The following is a 23,633-nucleotide window of genomic DNA, read 5'->3' on the forward strand; positions in this document are numbered from 1 at the left end:
TCGTAACTCAGCCGTTTTGCAACCCTTCCAAACACTGAGGAAATGTTAAAATTCAGCCTAGTTTTCTTTACATCACTCTGAACTATCTGATCTCGTCAATGAAACCTTAATAACCTATGCAACTGAATGTGTGTTTAACATAGAAAAATAAAACTAAGTAAAGAATGTGACTTTAAGTTAAAAGCCATGATTTTTATGCAAATGTCAAACAAACAAGCACAGGCTGCGTTGCAAGTGGTGTGTGTGTGTGTGTGTGTGTGTGTCGAAGTTGAATGGAAAAGTAGTTATTACTACTTTCACATAAAAATTAAAGTAATATAAGAGGATCGGGACGCTAACTAACTAACACAGAGATATTACATAGTACCGTCTAGAATCTCAGACCAAGGTGCTTTCATTCTGCTTACTTGTGAAAGGATGCGGCAAGTCTAAACGCGGCGTTCATGAGTGCATACTTATGAAAGGATGCAGAAAGTCTAAACGCGGCGTTCATGAGACCACCGTTATTTTAACCACAAGGAGACAAAAGAGTATCGGATAAGCATTGCGTTTTTTATATTGAAATAATGATTCATCTCACTATGGGACCAAAACGCCAGCCAATCACGGTAGAGCAGCAGTGTGAACAATAGCAACAATGAACGTTCACCAGCTTGACACAATGAGGAAGATGACATACATCACAAGAAAACATCCAAAGACGAGAGTAAAGACAACAGAGCGCACGTAAATAAAACATGAACTTGGAACAGAGGGTGTCTGTTCTGCAGCGATACTAACTACTGATACAAAAACCATTTCCCCTCGTGGTTTCTAATGACGTCACGCCATACACAAACACATACACACTAACCTGTTCCCACTTCATATATGTATATGAGAAATTACATGAGATTTGTCTTTATAAAGTGCACCATTTATAGAACTCGGCGCCCCACCCCCCCCCCCCCCTTCTCTCTCTCTTCCATCTATCATACACCAACGCACCACCCAACACCACCACACACACATATATATATATATATTATATAAATATATATATTATATAATATATATATATATATCTATATATACTATTATATATATATATATATATATATATATATATAGACATATATATAGTATATAAAATATAAACGGATGAAAAACTGAACTGAATATATATACAAGTATTTATGCCTATACAAGCAAGTTTCGTTATCTGGCAATCTTGCCCAGTAATTTCGCTCCTTGTCAAGAAGCAAACATTCAAACATTGAAAAATTATTATGAGAAAGAAATAAGATCAAGTGTAAAGTTGAGAGAGAGGAAGGCAAGAGAAGAGGAAGGGGACAGGAGAGAGAGAGAGAGAGAGAGGAGAGAGAGAGAGAGAGAGAGAGAGAGAGAATTCTTTGGTTTTATATAAAACTGAAGGTTGCAGACTGCAATAAAATGTTACAGATTACGAATTAAAGATTTTTTTCTGTGAAATAATACGAAAAATACATAAATCAACGTCGAAGGAAAGGTATTTAGCCGTAGCTTAGATAATAGTATCTAAAATAAACTAACATTTCAAAATATCCAGATGTATTTACATAACTATTACTATATATATATTGCATAGACATGGTAAGCAACGAAGTAAACAAACTGATGACAATCATATAATCATTTATCAAAATTAACTATGAAAATACATCAATACGATCACAAACAGAAGAATTTTTGCCTTCTTACTCGTCTGATAAGAATTATAGTTTATCTTTGTCAACTGCAGCTTCTAAATCTCAACCAGTTGCCTGTGTATCCCGGTGAAACAAGGACGTGCGTATTCTCTCTTGGAGTATCGGTCCTTCCTGGCACTGGGCATGCCTCCTATCTCATACCCAATTAATCGTTAAACAGAAGTGCCTTTTGATGAACGTTAAGTGAGATTTTAGAACATCTGTAACAATAGTTTGTGAAGTGTACATTCACGGAACATTAATAACACTACTTCTGAATAAGCTGTACGTTGGGGTCCTATTTGCCAGGGGAATCATCACATAAGAATAAGAAGCAAAATATTAAATTAAAGGTTAATAATGAGATATAGAATACCATTACTTTTTACACTGATATTGTGCGCTGTCCATGCGCTGGGTTCATTAGAAAATGACCCTTTGAAACCCGTTTGGGACAGGATTGAGCTGCTCCCTGCAAGAATACTTAACGACACGCAAGAAATCCTAAAATCTTACGTTGCCTTCGTAAACCACGACATCGACTGGAAAGTAGAAGGTTTCAAAAACAACTTGAAGACAGCAGTAAAGTCCCAGGTCGACAAAGGCACGGCGGTGACAGAGGCCGAGACCAACCTGAAGGATCTCATGACGAACTCGCTCACCGAAGCCTTCGAGAATTTATACAAGAACACGATGAAACCCGAGTACGAGGCCGATGTCGACAGCAGCCGAAACATAATCATGTACGTCGAGGAGACCGAGTCGAAGGTGTCCAGGCACCTGGATCAGAATCTGCGGAAGACAGACTTCCTTATCAACTTCAACGGCACGCTGGAGGACCACGTCTACGAAATTTCGCACTACCAGCAGACCATAGCGGATGTTGTCAGCGCCCTCGACGGTAAGGTGTCTTCGGTGCAGGACACGCTGGCTGGGGGTAAATCAGCAGCAGACGTCTGCTCGGCGAAGCTGGAGGACCTGCAGCTATTCATCAGGGATGACAGGCCCTCTAAACAGAGACTTGTAGAATTTGTAAGTAAACTTATTCATTGGTGCGTCAAAACCGACGCAGCATTTCAGGTAAAGTGACGCATCGATCGACGACGTGTGCCACTTCCGAATGGGCATCAGATCTTGGCACTTTTTCGCCTAGTCGCAGATGCGTTAGTTATTTTGTTTTAAAAAGATAATAGACTTTTTAATGCGCGTTTTATATGAACACATTATTGACATTTATAAAACGCTACTACGGGGTTGAGTTACTAAAATTTCTGAAAGACATTCCATCGCATTTAACTTCTAAAATGTCAACATTTTAACAATAATAATGACAACACTACAGTAATGATGATGATGATATTATTTCAACAGAAAGGAGCGAGAGAGACGAGAGGAGAAGAGGAGAAGAGAGAAGGAAAGGGTCATCTTCTAAAGCCCTTCTACACTCTGGAATAAGCTACTAGCCGCAAATAAAACAGACAATATTTGTTTTATCTTATGACTTGGGGATGTTCGTTGTTTTCTCGTAGTTCTGCATCAATGCTATTTTGTAAGGCACAAGCCTTAGTTACTGTGATGATTCTCAGGACCATCTCATTTATCCAAATGGTGTTGTTATGATAAATCTGCATATATTTATTTTTACGAAGCGTTTTAAGAAAACTTAAAAAGGGTGTTAACATAACACACGAAATCCTACCCAACGGAAGACGTTTTCTATGACTCACGTCGATCAGTATCATTAGTGGTGTGATAAAGTCGCTCATGTAAGATCTGAATGATGCTCTCTGGAAGTTTAGATGCATTCGATAGCATCTGAACTACAGCGCCAAAATAATAGGCGTAACTAAGACCCTATTAAGTTCTTCCTTTTCGGAATACTCCCTTCATAATCAAATGCCTTCATCTAAAAGTATCAAAATGCTTTAATATAGCGATAAGATATTTTCAATTTTTTTAATACCAACGGGAAGGCAATTTAGCCTAAGCACGAAGGATGCAATAAACGAAAGAGATCTAAGCAAATTGGGGAACATAGAGGCAATCATAAATTCCCAAAGTTCGTGGGTAGAGGGAATGAATTATCAATACTTTAATTCACAAGGGAAAAAAAACTTTAAAAAATAATTTTTGTGATCTTGCATTCTTCCAAATCCTCGGCTGAAGTAAGTCGATACCCTAATTTTATCGCTTTATAAACTGAGGTCATTAATGGTTATAAAATTTTGACGAGGATCTTTGGAAAAGGGAGTAAGATTTCCAAAAGCACTCTTAAAGTTATAAAGAAATGACTGTAAGGATAAATAACATTAAAAATTAGAAAGAGATGACTGTAAAAATAAGTAAATAAAATAACTAAAAACCCTCATGCCTTGGATGTATATATGCGCATTTGAACAGCATTGCATAAATAAATGACAAGCTTTCTTAAAAGGCGCACTGGTTTGCATCAAAAGGAGCTCTAGTTCTGCGCAACGTAATTGAGCGAGTCACTTGGTAACTAGGGAACACCGAGTCTGAACAAGTGTTTGACTTTCTTCCGAACTTAATCTTAACAACTGATAACGCTGAATTCGCCATCCCACCCGTCCGGCTGTCTCTCTCTTACTATTTTACATTACATATCACGCACACAACCTTTTCCTTCGAGGGACTGGCTCCAGAGGGTGTTAGAATTTCGGATGTTAACTGCAGTTTTTTTTTTTTTTTTTTTTTTTTGAGGGTGCTGCAAGGATGTTAGATCTAAACTTTTCGGGGAGCTATAACCATTCCCTGTATCACTGATGCTTTAATTACTCGTGTGACCCATTCATGTACTGACTAGACCTAAGATTACTAAGGTTCACTATGTGAAAAGTACACACACAATGACACACATATATATTATATATCTATATACGATATATAATAATAATATATATATATTAATATATATATATGTGTGTGTGTATATAACACACACATACACACACACACACACACACACATATATATATATATATATATAGATATATATATATATATATATATATATTTAATGTAAACTCTACAGTCATTTTTTATTTTTTACATATATATATATATATATATATATATATATGTATATATATATATATATATATATATATATATATATATATATATATATATATAATGTAAAATCTACAGGTCACTTTCCCAGATATGTGTACTTGCAATAGTTACAAAGACCTCTCAGATTTCTCGATGTCTTCACCCTTTTAGAACACGCTCGTCGCTAGCAACAAGCTTTAAATCTAAATGAGGATGAAACGAAGCAACCCAGACCAACAGCGCGGAAGCCCAAACTCGCACACACTAAAGCACTCGTTGGAGTTTCTTCATTTCGAATTCAAGGTTTTGTAGCTCCAAGTGTGCGAAGAAACTGAACGGTTAATAAGAAGTCCCTGAGGCTAACAGAGACACCACACACACACACACACACACACTACAAATCAAATACAGAAGTACTATGCCGTAGCAAAGTTCAAAGTGAAATTCTTATTACAAAACGGTATATTATATATATATATATATATATATATATATATATGGGTATATCTATATATATATATATATATATATATATATATAATATATATATCTTATATATATATGTGTGTGTGTGTGTGTGTGTGTGTGTGTGTGTGTGTGTGTGTGTGTGTGTGTGGACTTGGTCAAGTTCAAAGGAGTTGAACGAAATCTATCAGTATACACACACACACACACACACAAACACAAAATGTTATACGAGCAAAAGTAACACGTGAAGATGGTATATCATGAGCCAGCAGGAAAAATGAAAAGCAGCAGTACCTAGCGCTTTCGTATTTTCTTGATACACCTTCTCAGGGTACACTATATAAAAGAATGAAAAACAGCTTCGAAATATCAAAGTTAAACATTAAAACAAAAAAGGGTAAAATATAGAACAGTCAAACAGCCAAGTCAAGAAGCAAATGGTCCACAGCCTAGAATTACACTTAAAGGACAACTGCTACAAACGGAAATGGAACTATTAAGCAGTCAATTACATAGTTACGAAGTTGTCAACAATACATTTCGTAAGCCAGTTATCTAGTTTATATTGTCCATTGCTAATATTAAAAACACTACTTGACATATTTTATTATACTAGATTCTATAATGTTTCTTTTAATAATATCTTTAAAAAATAAAATTTCCTTTGAATTTTTCCAATTAATTGCATGATTAAAATTATTCATATGTAGAAAGAGGGTACTCGATGTATTTCCTACACGTAAACAGTATTTATGTTGATTTAATCTTGATGCCAAATGTTTGCCACTTAAACCAATATATTTTTTATCACAGTCTCTACATGGAATTTCGTAAATGCAACCCGTTTGTAAATGTGGAGAGTTCCTTATTAAAATTGTTCTCACAGATTGAGTGTTACTAAAAACAATATTAACATTAAAAACTTTAAACATTTTTGGCAAAGAAAGAAACCTGTTGTCAAAAGGTAAAACAAGCAAATTACTGGGATCAAAAGCCTGTACATGATCAACTGCTTAAAATTTGTATGTTTGATGATTGGAGGTTGGATGATCAACATACCCATTTGCAGCCCTCTAGCCTCCGTAGTTTTTAAGATCTGAGGGCGAGCAGAAAAATTGCGGACAGAAAAAAGTGCAGACGGACGGAGAAGGTCGGCACAGTAGTTTTCTTTTCAGGAAACTAAAAGGACGCATGGGGTTTAAAGAACGAGTCCACATCATCCTCTTTGTTACTACTTACATCACAAAGAGAGAGAGAGAGAGAGAGAGAGAGAGAGAGAGAGAGAGAGAGAGAGAGAGAGAGAGAGAGAGAGAGAGTTGAAAAATCTTTCTCACTGTTTATCATTTCGTTTTCATTTTAAACATGTCTTTTAGAATCTTTATCCTTTCCATCAACCTTTCCACGGTTGATGGAAAGGATAAAGATAAACTAGCCAATATTTATTTAATTTTGAAAACCAATTTACCTTTACTAATGAGTATTGTTTCAATCATTTTAAGCCTCTTTTTTTTTTTTTTTTTTTTTTTCTCCGACAGGAAAGAGAATGGGATAACACGTACCAGGCAGTTGCTGGGGATCTGCCTCGCGTCTTCTTCCATAGAGATTGTTCAGAGATCTTACAGTCGAATAAAGAAGCAACCTCTGGCGTGTATACTGTTTATCCATCAAGGGATCTTGAGGTAAGCTAAGCTATTCACGCACATAAAGCATGTGTGTGCACTATCTATATATATTTTGGGAGGATGGTAGGACAACAGACGTGAGCCACAGGTATGTAAGAATTTTTCGTGAGGAATCTAGGAATCTCTAAGATTCGAGTGTATGAAGGGTCTGTTGAACCAACTGTTCTTTAAGAAGTGAAATGTAGATGTCAAATGCCAATCAAAGACGTGGAATCTGTAAAGGTGAAGTGTTTGGTTAGCATATGAGGCCCAATACCTGAAAAGTCAAGAAATGGTGAGATACGTAGGAGTGCCAAAATGATGGACCAGAGAATTTGAGATGGTTTGCTCTCGTGGAAAGATTGAAAGATAATTAGTTTGTGCTTGGAATGTGAAATTCCTAGTGTTGGCGAGCGTACGGATGTCTGATGTTCGCAGAAACTATGATCAGTGACAACAGTTCTGAAGGTTCACCTGGCAAAACCCTGGCCATCAGTCCGACCCATTACGTGTATCATATGAACCGTGTATATGTAAAAAAAAAAAAAAAAAAAAAAAAAAACTAGTTGCCACTGTTATCTGAATGACCAAATTTGTAGGAAATAAGATTTAAACAGAAATCCTGTAGTGAACAACTATATCTTTAACTGTTTACTATTAACATTGCACACACACACACGCACACACACACACACACACACACACAGATGCAGCTGAGTGACATCGTGGAATGAATGTTGTACCCTCAATCTTTTCTCAACATTAAATGAATATCGAGTAACTCGAATTAACATTCTTTCTAAACAATAATTTAAGGCCACCAATGTCTACATGCTCTAATGTCGAAGTTAAACACAATATAATTAGTTATTTTCGTGTATTATTACGGCTGAGGACCTACTACTACAAACTGGCTAATAGTTAGGTAAACGCTCAGGGTTAGCTTAATTAATTATATTTACACACTTTATCATATCAGAAGAATATTAGCTATACAATGGGGTGGTTTTAAGGGGTCATATATATGGGTCCCGTAAAGTAACTTAAAAATTAACACAGAATAAGTTCTTGAAGGGAATGAAAGGTAACCCGCTATTCAACAGAGCTAATCCTCACAGGAAGTGGTGAGTGATAAGTCAGGGAGAATTTCGCCTGTATCGTACTATATTAAAACTAATGCAAAAAAGATTCTTTATTCTCACTAACGTTATGTTATTGGAAGAGGAGATGGCGATAAGAAGAGGATTACCTCCTTATGATATATATGTAGATATATATCTAGTGCATTATATATGCACTACATATATATATATATATATATATATATATATATATATATATATATATATATATATATATATATACCATATACATATATATATATATTATATTATATATATATATATATAAGTCAAATCACATTTCCGTGATTCATATGCATATATCGAGCTACAATGTCCTTTAATATCTAATTCGCTCTACCTCGGAATCAATATATTTTCATATATGCTTAACCGAAGGGGAATTTTTTTCTCGATAATAGACTTGCCTGGACCCGGGCGCGAACCCATGGAGCCTTTCAAATCCAGGAGCGTCATTGAAGCTTTTACCTACTACACCACCGTTCCTGATTTGAAAGGCTCCATGGGTTCGCGCCCGGGTCTAGGCAAGTCTATTATCGAGAAAAAAATTCCCCTCCGGTTAAGCATATATGAAAATATATTGATTCCGAGGTAGAGCGAATTAGATATTAAAGGACATTGTAGCTCGATATATATATATATATATATATATATATATATATATATATATAGTATATATGTATGTATGTATGTAGTATGTATGTATGTATGGTATGTAATGTATTATTATAGTATACAATATATATATATATATATTAATAATATTATTAGTATATATATATATATAGTATTATAATATATATAACTTATAAATATATATATATAATTATAATAAATATATACTATATATAATTATATATCTATATATATATATATATAGGGATGGGATTCAGCCAGTCTGTACTATAAAAGTTGACTGTAAATATATTATACTCTCTTTCGTAATAATAATAATAATATTAACAATAATTAGAAATCATACAATTCAAAATGTACTCAGTCATGAGCAATTACGGCTAAAGCGAAACACTGCTAAGCGGAGTAAATGAATTTAATTAAATGGCTAACTGCATTAAACCCCGTCATCTTTATGAAACTCTAAATGAAATTATTATGGTCGAGGACCGCGTAACTTTCTTTAATAATATAAGCAGAAAATATTTTCATTGTTTTTAATGATGGCCAGACTTTATTTGTTTGTTTGTTTGTATGGTGTTTTTACGTTGCATGGCAGACTTTATTTGTAACAAGGGGAAAATTGAGGTAGCGCTGTGCAGTGCCATAATCAGTTTTGACGAAAGGAACATCAAAGACAAACTGCAACAGTAAGTCATTACAAACCGAACAATATGTCAACTTATACCCGATCTGTTGATGGAAATTGAAAGGCATGAAAGATGTAGCACTGTACAGTTTAGACTTATGTCTAAACCCATTTCGAATTATTTCAACCCAACCTTTATTTAAAAGAACTGTTTTCTGTTTAAATTATCTTTTTATGTACTAAGGTCTACTACTTTTTCTGGATACAAACTTATTAAGTAAGTCTAATTTCTCTTTACCCTCTAAATCTGCATTCTTAACCAAGTACTTCTGTTTTAATCAAACCAACTGTTATAAACAGTGAATGACTGAAACAGTTATATATGCGTTTTGATTATACGAGGGTTTCTCCCTCACTATTGGTATATCGAGCTGTTATATCTTAATATGATCTGATGGCAATAAAAAACTCTCTCTCTCTCTCTCTCTCTCTCTTGGTTAGCCTGAATCTCCCGCTACCTCTCTCTACGGAATGTTAGAGCTGCTTTTTAAATTAACAATGATCAAGTTCTGCTATGGCATTTATTCCTCTGCAATTTAAAAGCCAGCAAATATTCTTCATTACTGCCAAAATAATAGTCCTTCACACAAGACTGAGCACATCACGTGCATGAAATCGGAGGCAATGATGAGCAGGAGATGAAAAGGGGATTAGCAGACAAGATAATGGAAAAACCTTCAGCCTCGTCGGAAATGACTAGTGAAGGAAAAGGTGACAGTCATTGTGGCAAGTAAAATATGTACACTTACGTACAAACAGACAACTATATACACTTGTGTATATATGTGCATACATGCATACAAATAGACGTCCATGCGCAAATATGCTCCCTGAAAGAGAATCAGGGTGAGAGTAGGTCTAGCTTCAGAACGGTACAAAAAACAAAAATAAATCGGTTATTACCCTAACCATATATATATATATATATATATATATATATATATATATATATATATATATATATGTATGTATGTATGTATGTATGTATGTATGTATGTATTGTAACGATTAGTCGTTATTTGTTTTAAACAACCATTACGATGGTTGCATTGTTTCCCTTACTCGCCAGTGTTTATCCTCATGGTGACGAGGTAACTTTTGTCGAGGTGTGAGTGACACCTGCAGACAGGTTTTGGATGGCGATCCGAGAGATTCTGGGAACCTTCAGCTGAGAAGGCAACAGCAGCATGGCAGTATGGGGCAGCTGGAAGTCATCTGTGTCTTCGACAGGAAGACTGACTTCTGCAGGAGGATGAGGACTCGTCCGTTTCTGTGTCTAAGACAGTTCTTATGAATTTGTCTGACTACATTGCTGCTTGGGTGTTATGTGATTGGTATTTATTTTTGGTTTTCGTGCTGCCTATTTGTGTTATTATTATTATTTATGCTGATAGTGTGATTGCCTGTTCTTTTGAAGTCTTTAACTTTTGGTGTCGAGCTAGTGTATGGTTCTGTTAATGATGTTCTTGCAATTTTCATCATTATTTCTTGTGTGGAGCGATTTTATGCTCTGGTTTAGTGCTAAGCTAAGAGTTATTTTAATAAGTTTAGTACACTAAACTTAAACATAAAAAGCACTTGAAAAACTTAAAGTACTTAGGTTATTCCAGGGGAGCTTTGTCATTTTTTCACATTTTGGTGTCATTTTTTTTGTGCATTTATCCATTTTCTAATAAAAAAATTTTTTATCTATGTTCTGTGTGATTACTGTTTTCTTACTGTTTTTGCAATTTTGGCATTTTCCAAATTTTTGTGTTTACATTCACATTCACAATTTGATTAAATTAAGTATTTTCATTAGTTAATCAATACAAATATAATTGAGTTTAACTTTTGAATTACTTTGCATTTACTTAGAATTCTTTTCAAGTTTTTATTGTTGTTTAACACCTGTGAATTAATTTTCAAATTTTAAATGTTACTAAACACTTCGAATTTTACTTGATTAGTTTAATTTCTTGATTTTTGTGATAAATTAATTGTGATTTAATTTTACTTAGTAATTAATTCAAGAATTCATTTAACTTTGTGTTGTTTTCAAGTAATAGTAAATTTCCCTGAGATTGTGAATTTCACTTATAAATTTTGAGTTTAATAATACATTTTTGTATTTAAAATTTTTATGAGTGTTTCCTTTTTTTTTTTTTTTACCAATATATTTAATTTTGTTTAGGTAGAAATATGGAGTGGTAATTGAACTCTTTTCCCTCAGCTTTGTTGAAGTAATAAGTTAGAAGAGGGAAATAAACTTTTAAAGTTGTCGATGGAGTGATGCCCTTTAATTAATCTGATTTCATATAAGATTACCTCACACCTGTTTCAATGAACTTATTCTGATTTCTTGCATGATTAATAAATTTCTCAAGGGACCACTGTTGCCTTTAGAGTGTTTAGTCGTATTTTATGTGATGAAGGTTCAGGTGTCAAGCTGCTGTGAGGTAACTATTTTCTACTTGGTAAGTGTAGTAACCAGATACTTGGCACTTCGTCACAATATATATATATATATATATATATATATATATATATATATATATATATATAGTATATATATTTATATATATATTATATATATATACATATATCTATAGATATATAAATAATTAGCTAGTGCTTACATGACCTGACTTGCATTGAGCAGGAAGGAGTGAAGGTGTGGTGTGACATGGAAACCGTCGTAGGAGACGCAAATTCCGAATCAGGCTGGACGGTCATGTTACGCAGGAGGAACACTTCCGTGGAACTCATGAATTTCAACAGGTTTGTGGTGTGATATCTATACTCTGTTTTTTTTTTCCATCTGCCCATCCGCCTGTGGTGTTTGCGCATGGTAACACTGCATCTCGGGCTTTAAATAATATTCTATTTCGTATATTAACGGTGTAATTCGCGTACAGTAAATTATCAAAACACTTTTCAGCTGCAAATGTACACCCAGATATCCTTTCATTTAACTAAAACTTACACATAGCGTAACTATTTAAAGCCCAGGACACAGTATTACCATGCGCGACCACCACAGGCGGATGGACAGATGGAAAAAAACAGAGTATAGTAATGCGTTTGGGTACACGATATCAATCAATCTTATTACCTTTACTCTTATTACCCTTAATGGTATATTGGCGTTTTATTATTTCCATTTTTAGGTATTCTAAAGTTATTTCTACAGTGAACAGGTCGCTGTTGTAAATGGGGTCAAGCGATCTTAAATTCCTGGATCTGCTTTGCTTTTGTAAAGCCTCTTTGACCTATGACAGTATACAAATCCGCCACTTGCAACAGATTTAGAGATATCGTGGAACTGGGTGACTTCGTGAGAAACGCAAATACGTTCATTCCTCAATCCTTTCATCAACAAAAATGGCTGGATATCAATCCGGAGTAGCACCTCATTTTTAAAGCTCACTTGGGGGTTTGTCTCGACGAAACTAGTTTCTTTCTTTCTTTCATATATATATATATATATATATATATATATATATATATATATATATATATATATATATATATATTATATATATATATATATATAATGTATGTATGTATGTATGTAAATAAAGGTATAAGCCACGAAAGAAAGTGAAACATTGGAGTATCTGCAAGATCTTTCGACTCACGCCCTTTACTTAGCAGACCGGGTCAAGATTCAGTCGTCAGCTAAGTAAAGGACGTTGAGTCGAAAAGATCTTGCAGTTACTCCAGTGTTTCACTTTCCTTCGTGGCTTATACCTTTATTTATGCATTTATCACGTTCCAAACTTTCGTGATTCAATTATACATATGTATACGTATATATAATATATTCATTTACATCGTATTAAAATTTATCACTGCTTACCATGCCGGAATATTTGCTTTCTCTCTCTCTCTGCTTTTTAGCTTTATCTTTTTTTATTATTATTATTGTTAAGCGGGGGCAACATCTTGCTGTGGGTCAAGATTCAGGGATCTTGATGTGCCTCAAGATTCTGGGGTCTGTAAAGATTATAAGAAATATCACTGAATAAGAAAGGTTAAGTAAGTAAAAAAAAAAAATATGCACAATTAATGAGAATCGTAACTTTTCCCAGGTCATGGACCCAATACGCGGAGGGTTTCGGTGACCCAGGAGACGAGGGAGAATGGTGGCTGGGTCTGACCTGGGTTCATGAGCTGACCTACCACCAGCCGTACCAGCTCCTGTTTCTTCTTCACGACATTGAGCGAGGCGACTTCAAGGCACATTATTCGAATTTCAGGTAACGAATAGCGCGTTAGTTCCGCTTTCTTATGTGGTAACTTTAAAATGTAGCGTAACGAGAGTAAAGACTTATTTCCAATTCCTCTCTTGAGTGACAGAAGGAAGGGAGGGGGAGAGGGACGTGAAATAAACGCTCATCTTCAATATTCTTTAGATTCAACTTGGAAATATTGGTTATCATATTGATTCCAAAACAACTCCTTGTCGCTGGTAAATAATTTTGGAATATAAAAAGAGATGACTTCATTGACTTGGCTATAAGAATCTAATTTAAATATACTGCACACTTTAGGCTACTGGTATTTGAGAAAGATTCGGCAAGTCCTAAAGTCAATGATTCATAATGTACCCTAAAATGTGATAAAAAAGGGTAATCCGTCTATGAAAAAGTCTCCAAAACTATACTTAAAAACTCACTGAAGACAAGACTTGCAATCCCTCATCAGTCCGTCCCACACTAACTATTTTAAGTATGATTTTAAGAACTGCTCTCACGCAATATCACTAGAAGTCCTTCCACGAATAATAAAACGTCCTCATCAGCATTATAAAAAAAACATCTTAGATGTGAATAAAACAAAAACATTATACACAAATTTACAACCAAGTTCCCCCATAGAGTGGATAATACCGCTACCAATTCAGGTAAAAACCTAAACCATGCCAGTCTAAAAAATATAATTCAAAACAATGAAAAAAGTATAAATCAAAAGAAAACTTTGACAAAATATTTGACAAAAATGAAACTGAAAATATCAAAACAGCTTTCTGCAATCCGATCACTGACAAGATCATTTTCAATAAAATTAACGTGATCTCCAAATAGGGACTGAATATAGCAAAAGAGCCCCATAAAGCAAGTGAAGAAATATCCCTCTATAATAATAATAATAATAATAATAATAATAATAATAATAATATAATAATAATAATAATAAACAAGTAAAAAAGGCGCCGAAGAAGCTTTGGCGGAACAGTTTCATGTACAGCATAAATGATGCATAATACTCTTAGCCACGGCCCTGAAACTCGCCTCCATGACCCATGAAACCAGACGCACCATCATGGATAACTTTAACCTTAAATAAAATAAAACTACTGAGGCTAGAGGGCTGCAGTTTGGTAGGTTTGATGATTGAAGGGTGGGTGATCAGCATACCAATTTGCAGCCCTCTAGCCTCAAGACACAGACAAAAAGCCATCCCAATACGTTTCCTGCCCCAGAAAACTAAAAAGCGATAAAATTCGACTGAAATCCTCGTCCTCCTCTCGACAGAGTCGAAGCAGAGTCGAGGGACTTCCGCCTGGTCGTCGACGGATTCACGAGCCCCCTGGAGGACGCCTTCGGCGATATCCATCACGGACAGCCCTTCAGCACCCCCGACAGGGACAACGACAAGTGCGACGCCTGCAACTGCGCCGTCAACAACCAGGGCGGGTGGTGGTTCAAAGTCTGCCACCGGACGGTCCTCACGGCTCCCTTCCCGACGTCCAACGACCGAGAAGCGAAGACGATTCGTTGGCTCTCCGGAACGTGGCTCGTGTTCGATGACGTCACCATGATGATCAAGCCAAATGCCCCGAAATGAATGGGAGTAATTGTGATGTTTTCAGTACCCATTCGTGGTCAGATACCACGAAATGGAGTAGAATAGTGCTGACATTTTAATGTCCATTTACACTGCAGTGGTTCTCGATCTCTTTTTTTTACCCCAGGGTGCCACGGCACACAGCTTGAGAACCACTGATTTACAGTCATAATATCCAGAAATAAATAGGAATACCAGTGACATTCTTTAGTACCAATTCATTCTCAAATACTCGAAAATAAATAGGAATAAATAAATGGGAATAACAGCGATACTTTTATTTGCCCTTTATGGACAGACCAAGAAAGGAATATGAATAGTGACCTTTTTAGTTGCTATACACGACAAAATTTCCTTTAACAGATAAAAATAGTTGGGACATTCTTAGTGTTCTTCGTGTGTAGGCACTACTTGCCTTATTTAATTCTGGCTGTGGAATGAAAACGATGCGTTCACTAAAGGAACCTGAAATTTGTGTGCTGAACGGAAGAATTCCAGACAGACAAACCTATTCTTCCTTCACAAGTTGCCAAGAGAACAAGCAAAAAATGCACTGAAGTTTCTTCGGCGCAATCGAGTTTTTTGTACAGAGTATAACCAAGGCCACCAAACATGGATCTGTCTTTCGGTGGTCACGGTAAAACGCTGTATGAGTCGCGACCCACGAAACTAACCACGACCGGGTGGTGGCCTACCCTATATCGTTGTCAGAAGCATGATTATGGCTAATTTTGGCCTTAAATAAAATAAAATCTACTGAGGTAAGAGGGTTGCAATTTGGTATGTTTGATGATTGGACGGTGGATGATCAACATACCAATTTGCAGCCCTCTAGCCTCAGTAGATTTTAAGATCTGAGAGCAGAGAGAAAAAGTGCGGACGGAGAGTCAAAGACATCACACAAGTTTCTTTTACAGACAATTAATACATAAAGAATGGTATTTCAAATCTCTGTAAGAGATTAAATATAAAAGCAGGTTTAGGTTAAAACAAGTTAGTACATAAGATGCGAAATGCTGACTTATTAGTTATTGATTAGGTATTCACGATAAGAATGGTTTCTCTAACTTTAATATTTTCGCATATTATTACTAGTCCAGGCCCTAATGTACAGACCCGTATGCATTTTTTGTGCCCTAAATCTTTCAATTGCCGTGAGTAGTATGACCCGTGCCCTTTATTCCTCATTCGGTCAGACATCTGGCTAGTTGGGCATAACTCCAGAACAAGCCCGTTTAAATATGACGTCTGTCTGACATACGAAAAATTTACATTTTTTTAGTTAATGGGCTAAAGAAGTAAATTATACTTCTATATAATGGTTTCCGATGGTTAGGAATCCATTTCTGACCTTTTGGAGTTTGAGATGCCATTAACCCAGATATCAAATGTATAGAATTATTTATATATTGCAGAGGGTTTTCTTAGCAGTTTCATGAAAAAATTTAGAGAGCTATTCATGCGTTTATGAAGTTCTATATATATATATATATATATATATATATATATATATATATATATATATATATATATATTCATGCTCTCATAACTGAGTCTAAAGTTCCTGTCATGAGAGTTGGATTTTCTCCCAGTGATTCCACAACCTGTCACTGAATATGCTACAGTTCACAAGGCACTCATCAACTTCCAGAGTGTGCAACACCAATTAGGCCAGACTATTCTACCACTGTTCTGTGATGAAGGTGTTTTCCATACAGTGGCAGATATTGTGATGCATGACCCAAATGTTTTCAATGACATATTTCCCATGATGGGTAAGTTTCTCTACTCCAAAATTCTCTTGCGTTGTGCTGGACGACTTTTGATAGGCACATGACTACATGATGGGATAATCGAGTGTGAAATTTATGGGAAGAAAGTCCTCCAATCTGTCCTATCAGGTTCACACTATGTTCGCTCTCTCAAAGGTCTGCTGATGGTCTCGGAAATGATTGACTCTCTCAATGGAAAGCTTTCTTTGCTCAGAACTCAGCTGAGACATCCAGCTCATTATTGCAGTCGCTTGCCAACCTGAAGACTTCTCTTGCTAGAAAGTTTAATTCTGCTGCAGAATTTAACATTGCGAGCGCTAAGGCTGCCAAGCTGCAAGAGGGGTACTTGAAGTTTTACAGCAGAATGTGAAGCCAGATCAGGTCTCTGTAGTTATTTGGATATATTTCAGTCCATTGTACATGTCATAAAACAACTCATTACTGCTGACCGTGATGGGAACTGGTTACTACATGAAGATACTGAGAGCTTTTCATTGCATCACCTACTTTAGATATGCCTCTTGGTACCTTCAAAGGATCGAGGTTCTTGAAGTAGAAGACCCCTTGTTATTCCAACACTTCATGATTGGGAAAGTTTGTGGTCAAGGATATGAAGCTGAAGCAGTCCATTAATGGACCTGAGAAAGGTCCAGGTGGACTGTCGTTGTCCGTAGTTCAGGTGATGCGTCCATATTAGCCGAGTTTGAGCTTCTCTTTCATGAAATTACAGGAATCTCTAACCTCCTTAATTCTCTCACAAATGCAGGGGTCATGACACATTTAGAGGCAAGTGGTTTCCATCATGAGCTTATATGGCCATAAAGGGATGGAGTTTGATATCAATGTATCAAAGTTACTGGACTTTATCCTTCAAAGAGAGAACCCCTATGATGTCAAGGTTTTTGTTCCATTGCACAACATTGTCACCAAAGAGATTGTTAATCCCATGGTACAGGAACCACTTCTCAGTGCTTTGAAAAATGATCAGAAACAATATCAGGCATACAGACATGAGAGATTTATATTGAAATCTAAAAAGGTAAGAACCACAATTTCTAAAGTCAATCTACCTCATCTCAGTGTTCAAAGCTTGATCACAACTCCCAAAACTGCTGTTGTGGCTAAGGAAATTGCACATGCACGCACATAGGAGTTTGGAAATTGTCAAAGAGACTTCACCACAAACACAGGCAAATCCCAGCTTGTGGCTGAACTTGAGCAACACCTGACAACAGCACTACAATCAGTTCACCTGGTAGTCACCAATGAAGACTCATGTTTTACTGGATTTTATGTCTAAAATTCACCAGTACAGGGATCTTACACATTTCACGAGCATTGGTGAAATTATTCATACTGTCACGCCGTCTACAAAAAATGCCTGTGACGGAGAGCTCATTCGAAAAAATTTTGACAGCTATAATGAATTTTCCATCAAGGAAGGTGAGCGTATCAGAAGAGGAGGTCAATCTAGGGTGGTTGATTTGATCACTATGAATGAGGAAGTGCCGATTCCTAAGCAAGTAGACAAGTTTTAGTCCTCTGGAAAGAATAAAGAGCAACTGCAAGAGTTGGTCAGTAAGATGGTGTCACGAGACATGCAACATGTGGTCATCAGTGGTATGGTAAGAGATGGTGAAGTGACTTTAGCTAATCTGGTAGAGAACAGTAATATTTCCGATATTCCAGAGCTGTCTAATTGGCACGAAGAGGCAGACTGCCGCATCATCCCACACATTGAATGGAGTGCCAGTAGAGGGTGTCAACTTGCTGTGAGAATTTCAAATGACAGAGTGTTGCTCTAATTCTGCGCTATGTGCATCACTTCATTGACAATGGCCTCCAAGAATTGTGGGTTCAGTTTGGGACTGGTGACAGAGGACGTATGATCCCACTTCCCATCATTTCCCAAAAACTTGGTAGGCCACGATGTCTTTCATTACTGAAGGCTCACGTGCTCCCTGGTGATGACTCCATGAGCCGAATTGGTGCCAAGCATGCAGCATTAGCAAGCAGTCCTACCCAACTACTGGCGAACTTTGCAGAGGCTGATTTATTTTCTGATGAGGATCTGCATATGGCTGAAAGATTCTTAGTACGAGCATGGGCAGGGGAAAGATCAAAGACAGCAGCATCAACTTTTGATGATCTACGTCATGAGATCTATGTCACCAGCATTTAAAGGACTGGAAATGCTGCCTCCAACTTCAAGTACTATTCATGGGCACTTATACCCATGAATAGTTCGGGCAGGAAAGACAAAGCGGCCATCTCTTACCGATGAAATTCCTAGGGACACTTCCAGATGACAAGGTAGTTAGTTACCTTCCAGTGCACTAGCAAATGTGAAAGAAAATGTTACCGTTGCAAAGCTGCCACAAAGCTGACACAAACACAGTAGTGACTGTAAAAACAGTGAGGCATATGCATCTGATGATGGCAACGATTTATAATGAGCTGTCTTTAGCCTAAGACAGATGCTGATTGATTCTACCTCATTTGCTATTGACTGAAACAGAAATGAATTACAATTTTTTTTCAGCATGATGTGTCACAATGTTTCCTTTGGAGTTGAGTTAACCTTGTATTGTAATTTGTAAATAAGTGTGTGGATATTATATTACTCATTACATGAAGTGTTTCTTGCGGCACATATTGCTACAAAGACAGTAGCTATTGTAAAAGCAATGAGGCATGTACATCTGATAAAGGCAACGATTTATAATGAGCTGTCTTCATCCTAATGCAGATACTGAATATATTTTACCTAATTTGCTACAGCTTGAAACAAAAATAAGTTATAATTTTCTTTGCACCATGATATATCACGTAAAAAGGTTCCATTTGGGGTTCAGTTGACCTTGTACTGTGATTTGTAAAAAAAAAAGTGTGTGGATATCATATTAATCATTGCATAAAGAGTCTTCCTCACTCCAAATATAAGGCATTTCTATACATTAAAATCATAGGTACATCTATCCATAAAACATTTGCAGTTGTGTATCAACATTCTGTTCTAAAAGTCTCCAAAATTCAATGCAGATGATATTACCCGTCCTTGACAAACCCCCCAATATCTTTCAAACTGTCATAGTAATTCCAAAAATAAAATCCGTGTATTCTAGAAATGTATTGCGTTAGCTAGTAGTTACTAACTTACTATCTTGGGTTTGTGGGTTAATGACAACTCAAACTCTAAAACTAAGGTCAGAAATGGATTCCTCGCCATTGAAAACCCCCACCTAGAAGCCAATTAACTAAAAAAGTTATTTTTTCCAGTATGACCAACAGACGCCATATTTAAATGAGCTTGTCCTGGAGTTATGCCCAACTAGCCAGATGTCTGACCGAATGAGGAATAAAGGTCATGGGTCATAGTATCTACTCACAGCAATTGAAAACTTTTGGGCACAAAACAAATGCAAACGGGTCTGTACATTAGGGCCAGGACTATATACTAAGCGTGGATGCATTCTTACATATCTGTATGGCGATCTTGATCAGGTTGAGAGGGTTTGCTTGTATGGCGTTTTGACGTTGCATGGAACCGGTGGTTATTCAGCAACGGGACCAAAGGCTTTACGTGACTTCCGAACCACGTCGAGAGTGAACTTCTATCACCAGAAATACACATCTCTCACTCCTCAATGGAATGGCCACTGAGGCGCTTGGTTGAGAGGGTTGGACCCATAGATATAAAAGCCTAGATGCCGCATCGGCCGGCCGGACATACGTCAACAAGTCCGCCATCTTGGCGCGGTAATTCAAACAATGCAGCATGCTGCAGTATATGACGTTTTTCCGCCACTATTCGCTTAATATTGCACGGATTTTCTTGTCTGATGGCTCGTTACAAAGCTTACATAATTCCCTACAAGGATCTAATAAAATAAAGTTGTTCCTTATTGTTTGAAAGTTAACTTGCAATGACTTTGTTTTAGCAGGTAGGGGGAAGGAGGGGGCTAGTTGTACACAAATGTTAATATTTACCCATAACTATCGCTGTAAACAATAATTTGAAATGCTGTGATAAGACAGGTGACTTAAGTAGGCCTACAGCTATGGATCTGTGCAACTTAAGTAAAATCTTTGTCTCTCGAAGTGCTCTGTTAAAAAATCCCCCAATATAATTTTTGGCACAGGCCTACAAGTTTAAGTCATAAAACTGTAGGGTTGAGCCTAAAATAAACTACAGTAGGCCCTAGAATAACTAGGATTTCTGTGTTATCTAGCCTTTGCATCTCTGCCTGCTCCTTTGAGCCTGGGTGGGGTGGGGGTTCTTCCATTTTTTTGGTACGGGATGCTCCTCAGTGAATTCTGACCTCTAGACCTGGCTTTGGAAAATTTAGCAGGTATCAAGAGACCTCGTCTAGTGGCAAAAGTGACCTATCTCTAGACCTAATTTTATATGGTGAAATAATTATATAGAACTTAAATTTTTCACAAAACTACCTTTAATTTGCTCAGACTAAGATATATCATTATGGCAAGCATTAACAGTTCAATATAGCTCATCTCTAGACCTGTGTTGTCAAGGACCCAAATTATTATACCTTATTTGGGATAAGGGCCTGGGCCATCTCTATACTTCTATAGACCAAAATTGCCAAAATGAGCCAATCCTGACGAGCAACCCTGTATACCTGGTCATAGTAACCGTCACCCCCCCCCCCCCCCCGCCCCCCCCACCGAGCCTTTCAGCCTAGACCACAATCATAAGGCCAGTCTAATTTTTTTTCAGCTAACTGTTCATTGGTTTGGTCACACATGTATAAATTTAAAGCTGTGGGTGGCCTTATGGGTCATTAAGCCTATACTTTGAAGTAACAACTCTCAAAATGTATTGCACAATGATTTATTTTCATGATATTTGTTCTTACATTGAATGTATATATAACATTTATTGTACATCTGTGCATTTATTTATAAATATTCCCAGCAATTTAAACAAGTTTTTTTTCATTGCTGTTTCCAACAGTTTAATGATACTACATTGTAATGATAATCTATATTCATTGATATGAAATCAGCAGGCTATATCAAAACATCAACAAAAACTCATTATGTGCCTTGCTTGGCCATTTAGTTCTTATTACAAGGACCAGATTAACACTAATATTACATAGCTATAATGCAGTGAAAGAAATCTAGAAACATCAAATTAGTGTCCAACATTTTACCCTATTGACCTAATGGCCCTTAAATAATATTGTTTTAACCATTTTTTTTCGTAGGCTGTCTTATCACAGCATTTCAAATTATTGTTTACAGCAATAGTTATGGGTAAATATTAACATTTGTGTACAACTAGCCCCCTTCCCCCTACCTGCTAAAACAAAGTCATTGTAAGTTAACTTTCAAACAATAAGGAACAACTTTATTTTATTAGATCCTTGTAGGGAATTATGTAAGCTTTGTAACGAGCCATCAGACAAGAAAATCCGTGCAATATTAAGCGAATAGTGGCGAAAAAACGTCATATACTGCAGCCTGCTGCATTGTTTGAATTACCGCCCCAAGATGGCGGGCCTGATGACGTGCGCCAGCCTATTCAGCTAGCGCCCGATGCGGCATCTAGGCTTTTATATCTATGGTTGGACCGGTCGCATATTCCCGAATTGTATCGGAGCACCGAACCCTCCCAGATATCCTCAAAGATCCTAGGAAGACCATTATTACACTGACCTAACCTAACCCAGGGGCACGTCAAACGAAAAAACCTGGGCTGGTGCAATACTAGTATATATCTCAGGAATTTGCCTACCAGTCAAATTAGGACCCAGGGACCTATAATGTTAGGTAGCAAGGTTCGATAAGATATATCATTAAAATAAGGTTTTCTGAAGTAATGTAACTTTTTTTCTTTTATGTTCTTTGTATTGATTTCTTTTTCATGCAATCCATAAGCCTGGACAGTTTTTTTTTCTGGAAATCCTAAGGCCTAGCCAGTTTATTTTTGGGGGTGAAGGGGCACTGGGACGGAAGTGAAAGCAAGAATCGCTGGAGAGGATAACGAATTCTTCGGAAAAATATTTCTCTGGCAAAAACACTATAGTGTGTTCTATAAAAATAATACCCAGATATGAAGTTTCTTTCTAAAGATCACTTAATTCCTTAACTATTAACATACAAAAGTAACCTTACTTAACCCACTTCTGGGAAAGGAAAGGATGATTCTTTCCTTCCCGAAAAAGAGGATGGGAGGGAACAGGGATTCTTCCATTCCTGAGAAAGGAGACGATCCGTCCTAAATCTCGAAAAGGAATGTTAATCCTCTTATTTCTGGAAGAGAGCAGAATCTTTCTGCCTCATTCAAGAAAGGGGTAATGGAAACTACTAAAAATGAACGAAAATCCTCAAGAAAACAAAAAGATCCGGGAATTCAGTTTTCAGATGAACAAGGGACACTGACTATTACTTTCTTTAACACATTTACTTTGCCTAGAGTCTAGAAGACACGTCAATAACGAAATTGAAATATTCTAGCGCTACAAAAAGCAATTTATACATATCAAATTAGGAACTTCAGTTTTGGAACTCATCAAGTACCCAGTGAAATCGTAAATATTCAAGGAAATAAACAATTCATATACATTTAATGAATTCAGCTAAATTACAGCTCAATGCTCCGAAATGGTAAACATAATTTTTGGCAA

At 36.5% G+C, this 23,633-nt stretch overlaps 2 protein-coding genes across 3 annotated transcripts in view; one reads left to right on the plus strand and one right to left on the minus strand.

The window, feature by feature from the left end:
• Positions 1–23,633, minus strand: part of LOC135201810 (BTB/POZ domain-containing protein 6-B-like) — a 173,955-nt gene that overhangs the window by 40,778 nt on the left and 109,544 nt on the right. The window lies entirely within an intron of this gene.
• LOC135201809 (fibrinogen-like protein 1) lies at positions 1,787–15,473 on the plus strand. The gene is made up of 5 exons (XM_064231076.1): positions 1,787–2,738; positions 6,782–6,925; positions 12,015–12,133; positions 13,447–13,614; positions 14,893–15,473. The coding sequence occupies exons 1-5, from the start codon at positions 2,067–2,069 to the stop codon at positions 15,203–15,205; spliced, it is 1,416 nt and encodes a 471-aa protein (XP_064087146.1). The 5' UTR covers positions 1,787–2,066; the 3' UTR covers positions 15,206–15,473.

The sequence above is a fragment of the Macrobrachium nipponense genome, chromosome 28 (genome assembly GCF_015104395.2).
Source record: "Macrobrachium nipponense isolate FS-2020 chromosome 28, ASM1510439v2, whole genome shotgun sequence".
NCBI lineage: Eukaryota > Metazoa > Arthropoda > Malacostraca > Decapoda > Palaemonidae > Macrobrachium > Macrobrachium nipponense.

Excerpts from the sequence above, each read along its gene's own strand:
- LOC135201809 (XM_064231076.1), top strand. The coding sequence starts at position 2,067 with ATGAGATATAGAATACCATTACTTTTTACACTGATATTGTGCGCTGTC. Across the intron at positions 6,926-12,014 it reads ATCCATCAAGGGATCTTGAG|GAAGGAGTGAAGGTGTGGTG; the intron begins GTAAGCTAAGCT and ends TGCATTGAGCAG. Across the intron at positions 12,134-13,446 it reads GAACTCATGAATTTCAACAG|GTCATGGACCCAATACGCGG; the intron begins GTTTGTGGTGTG and ends AACTTTTCCCAG.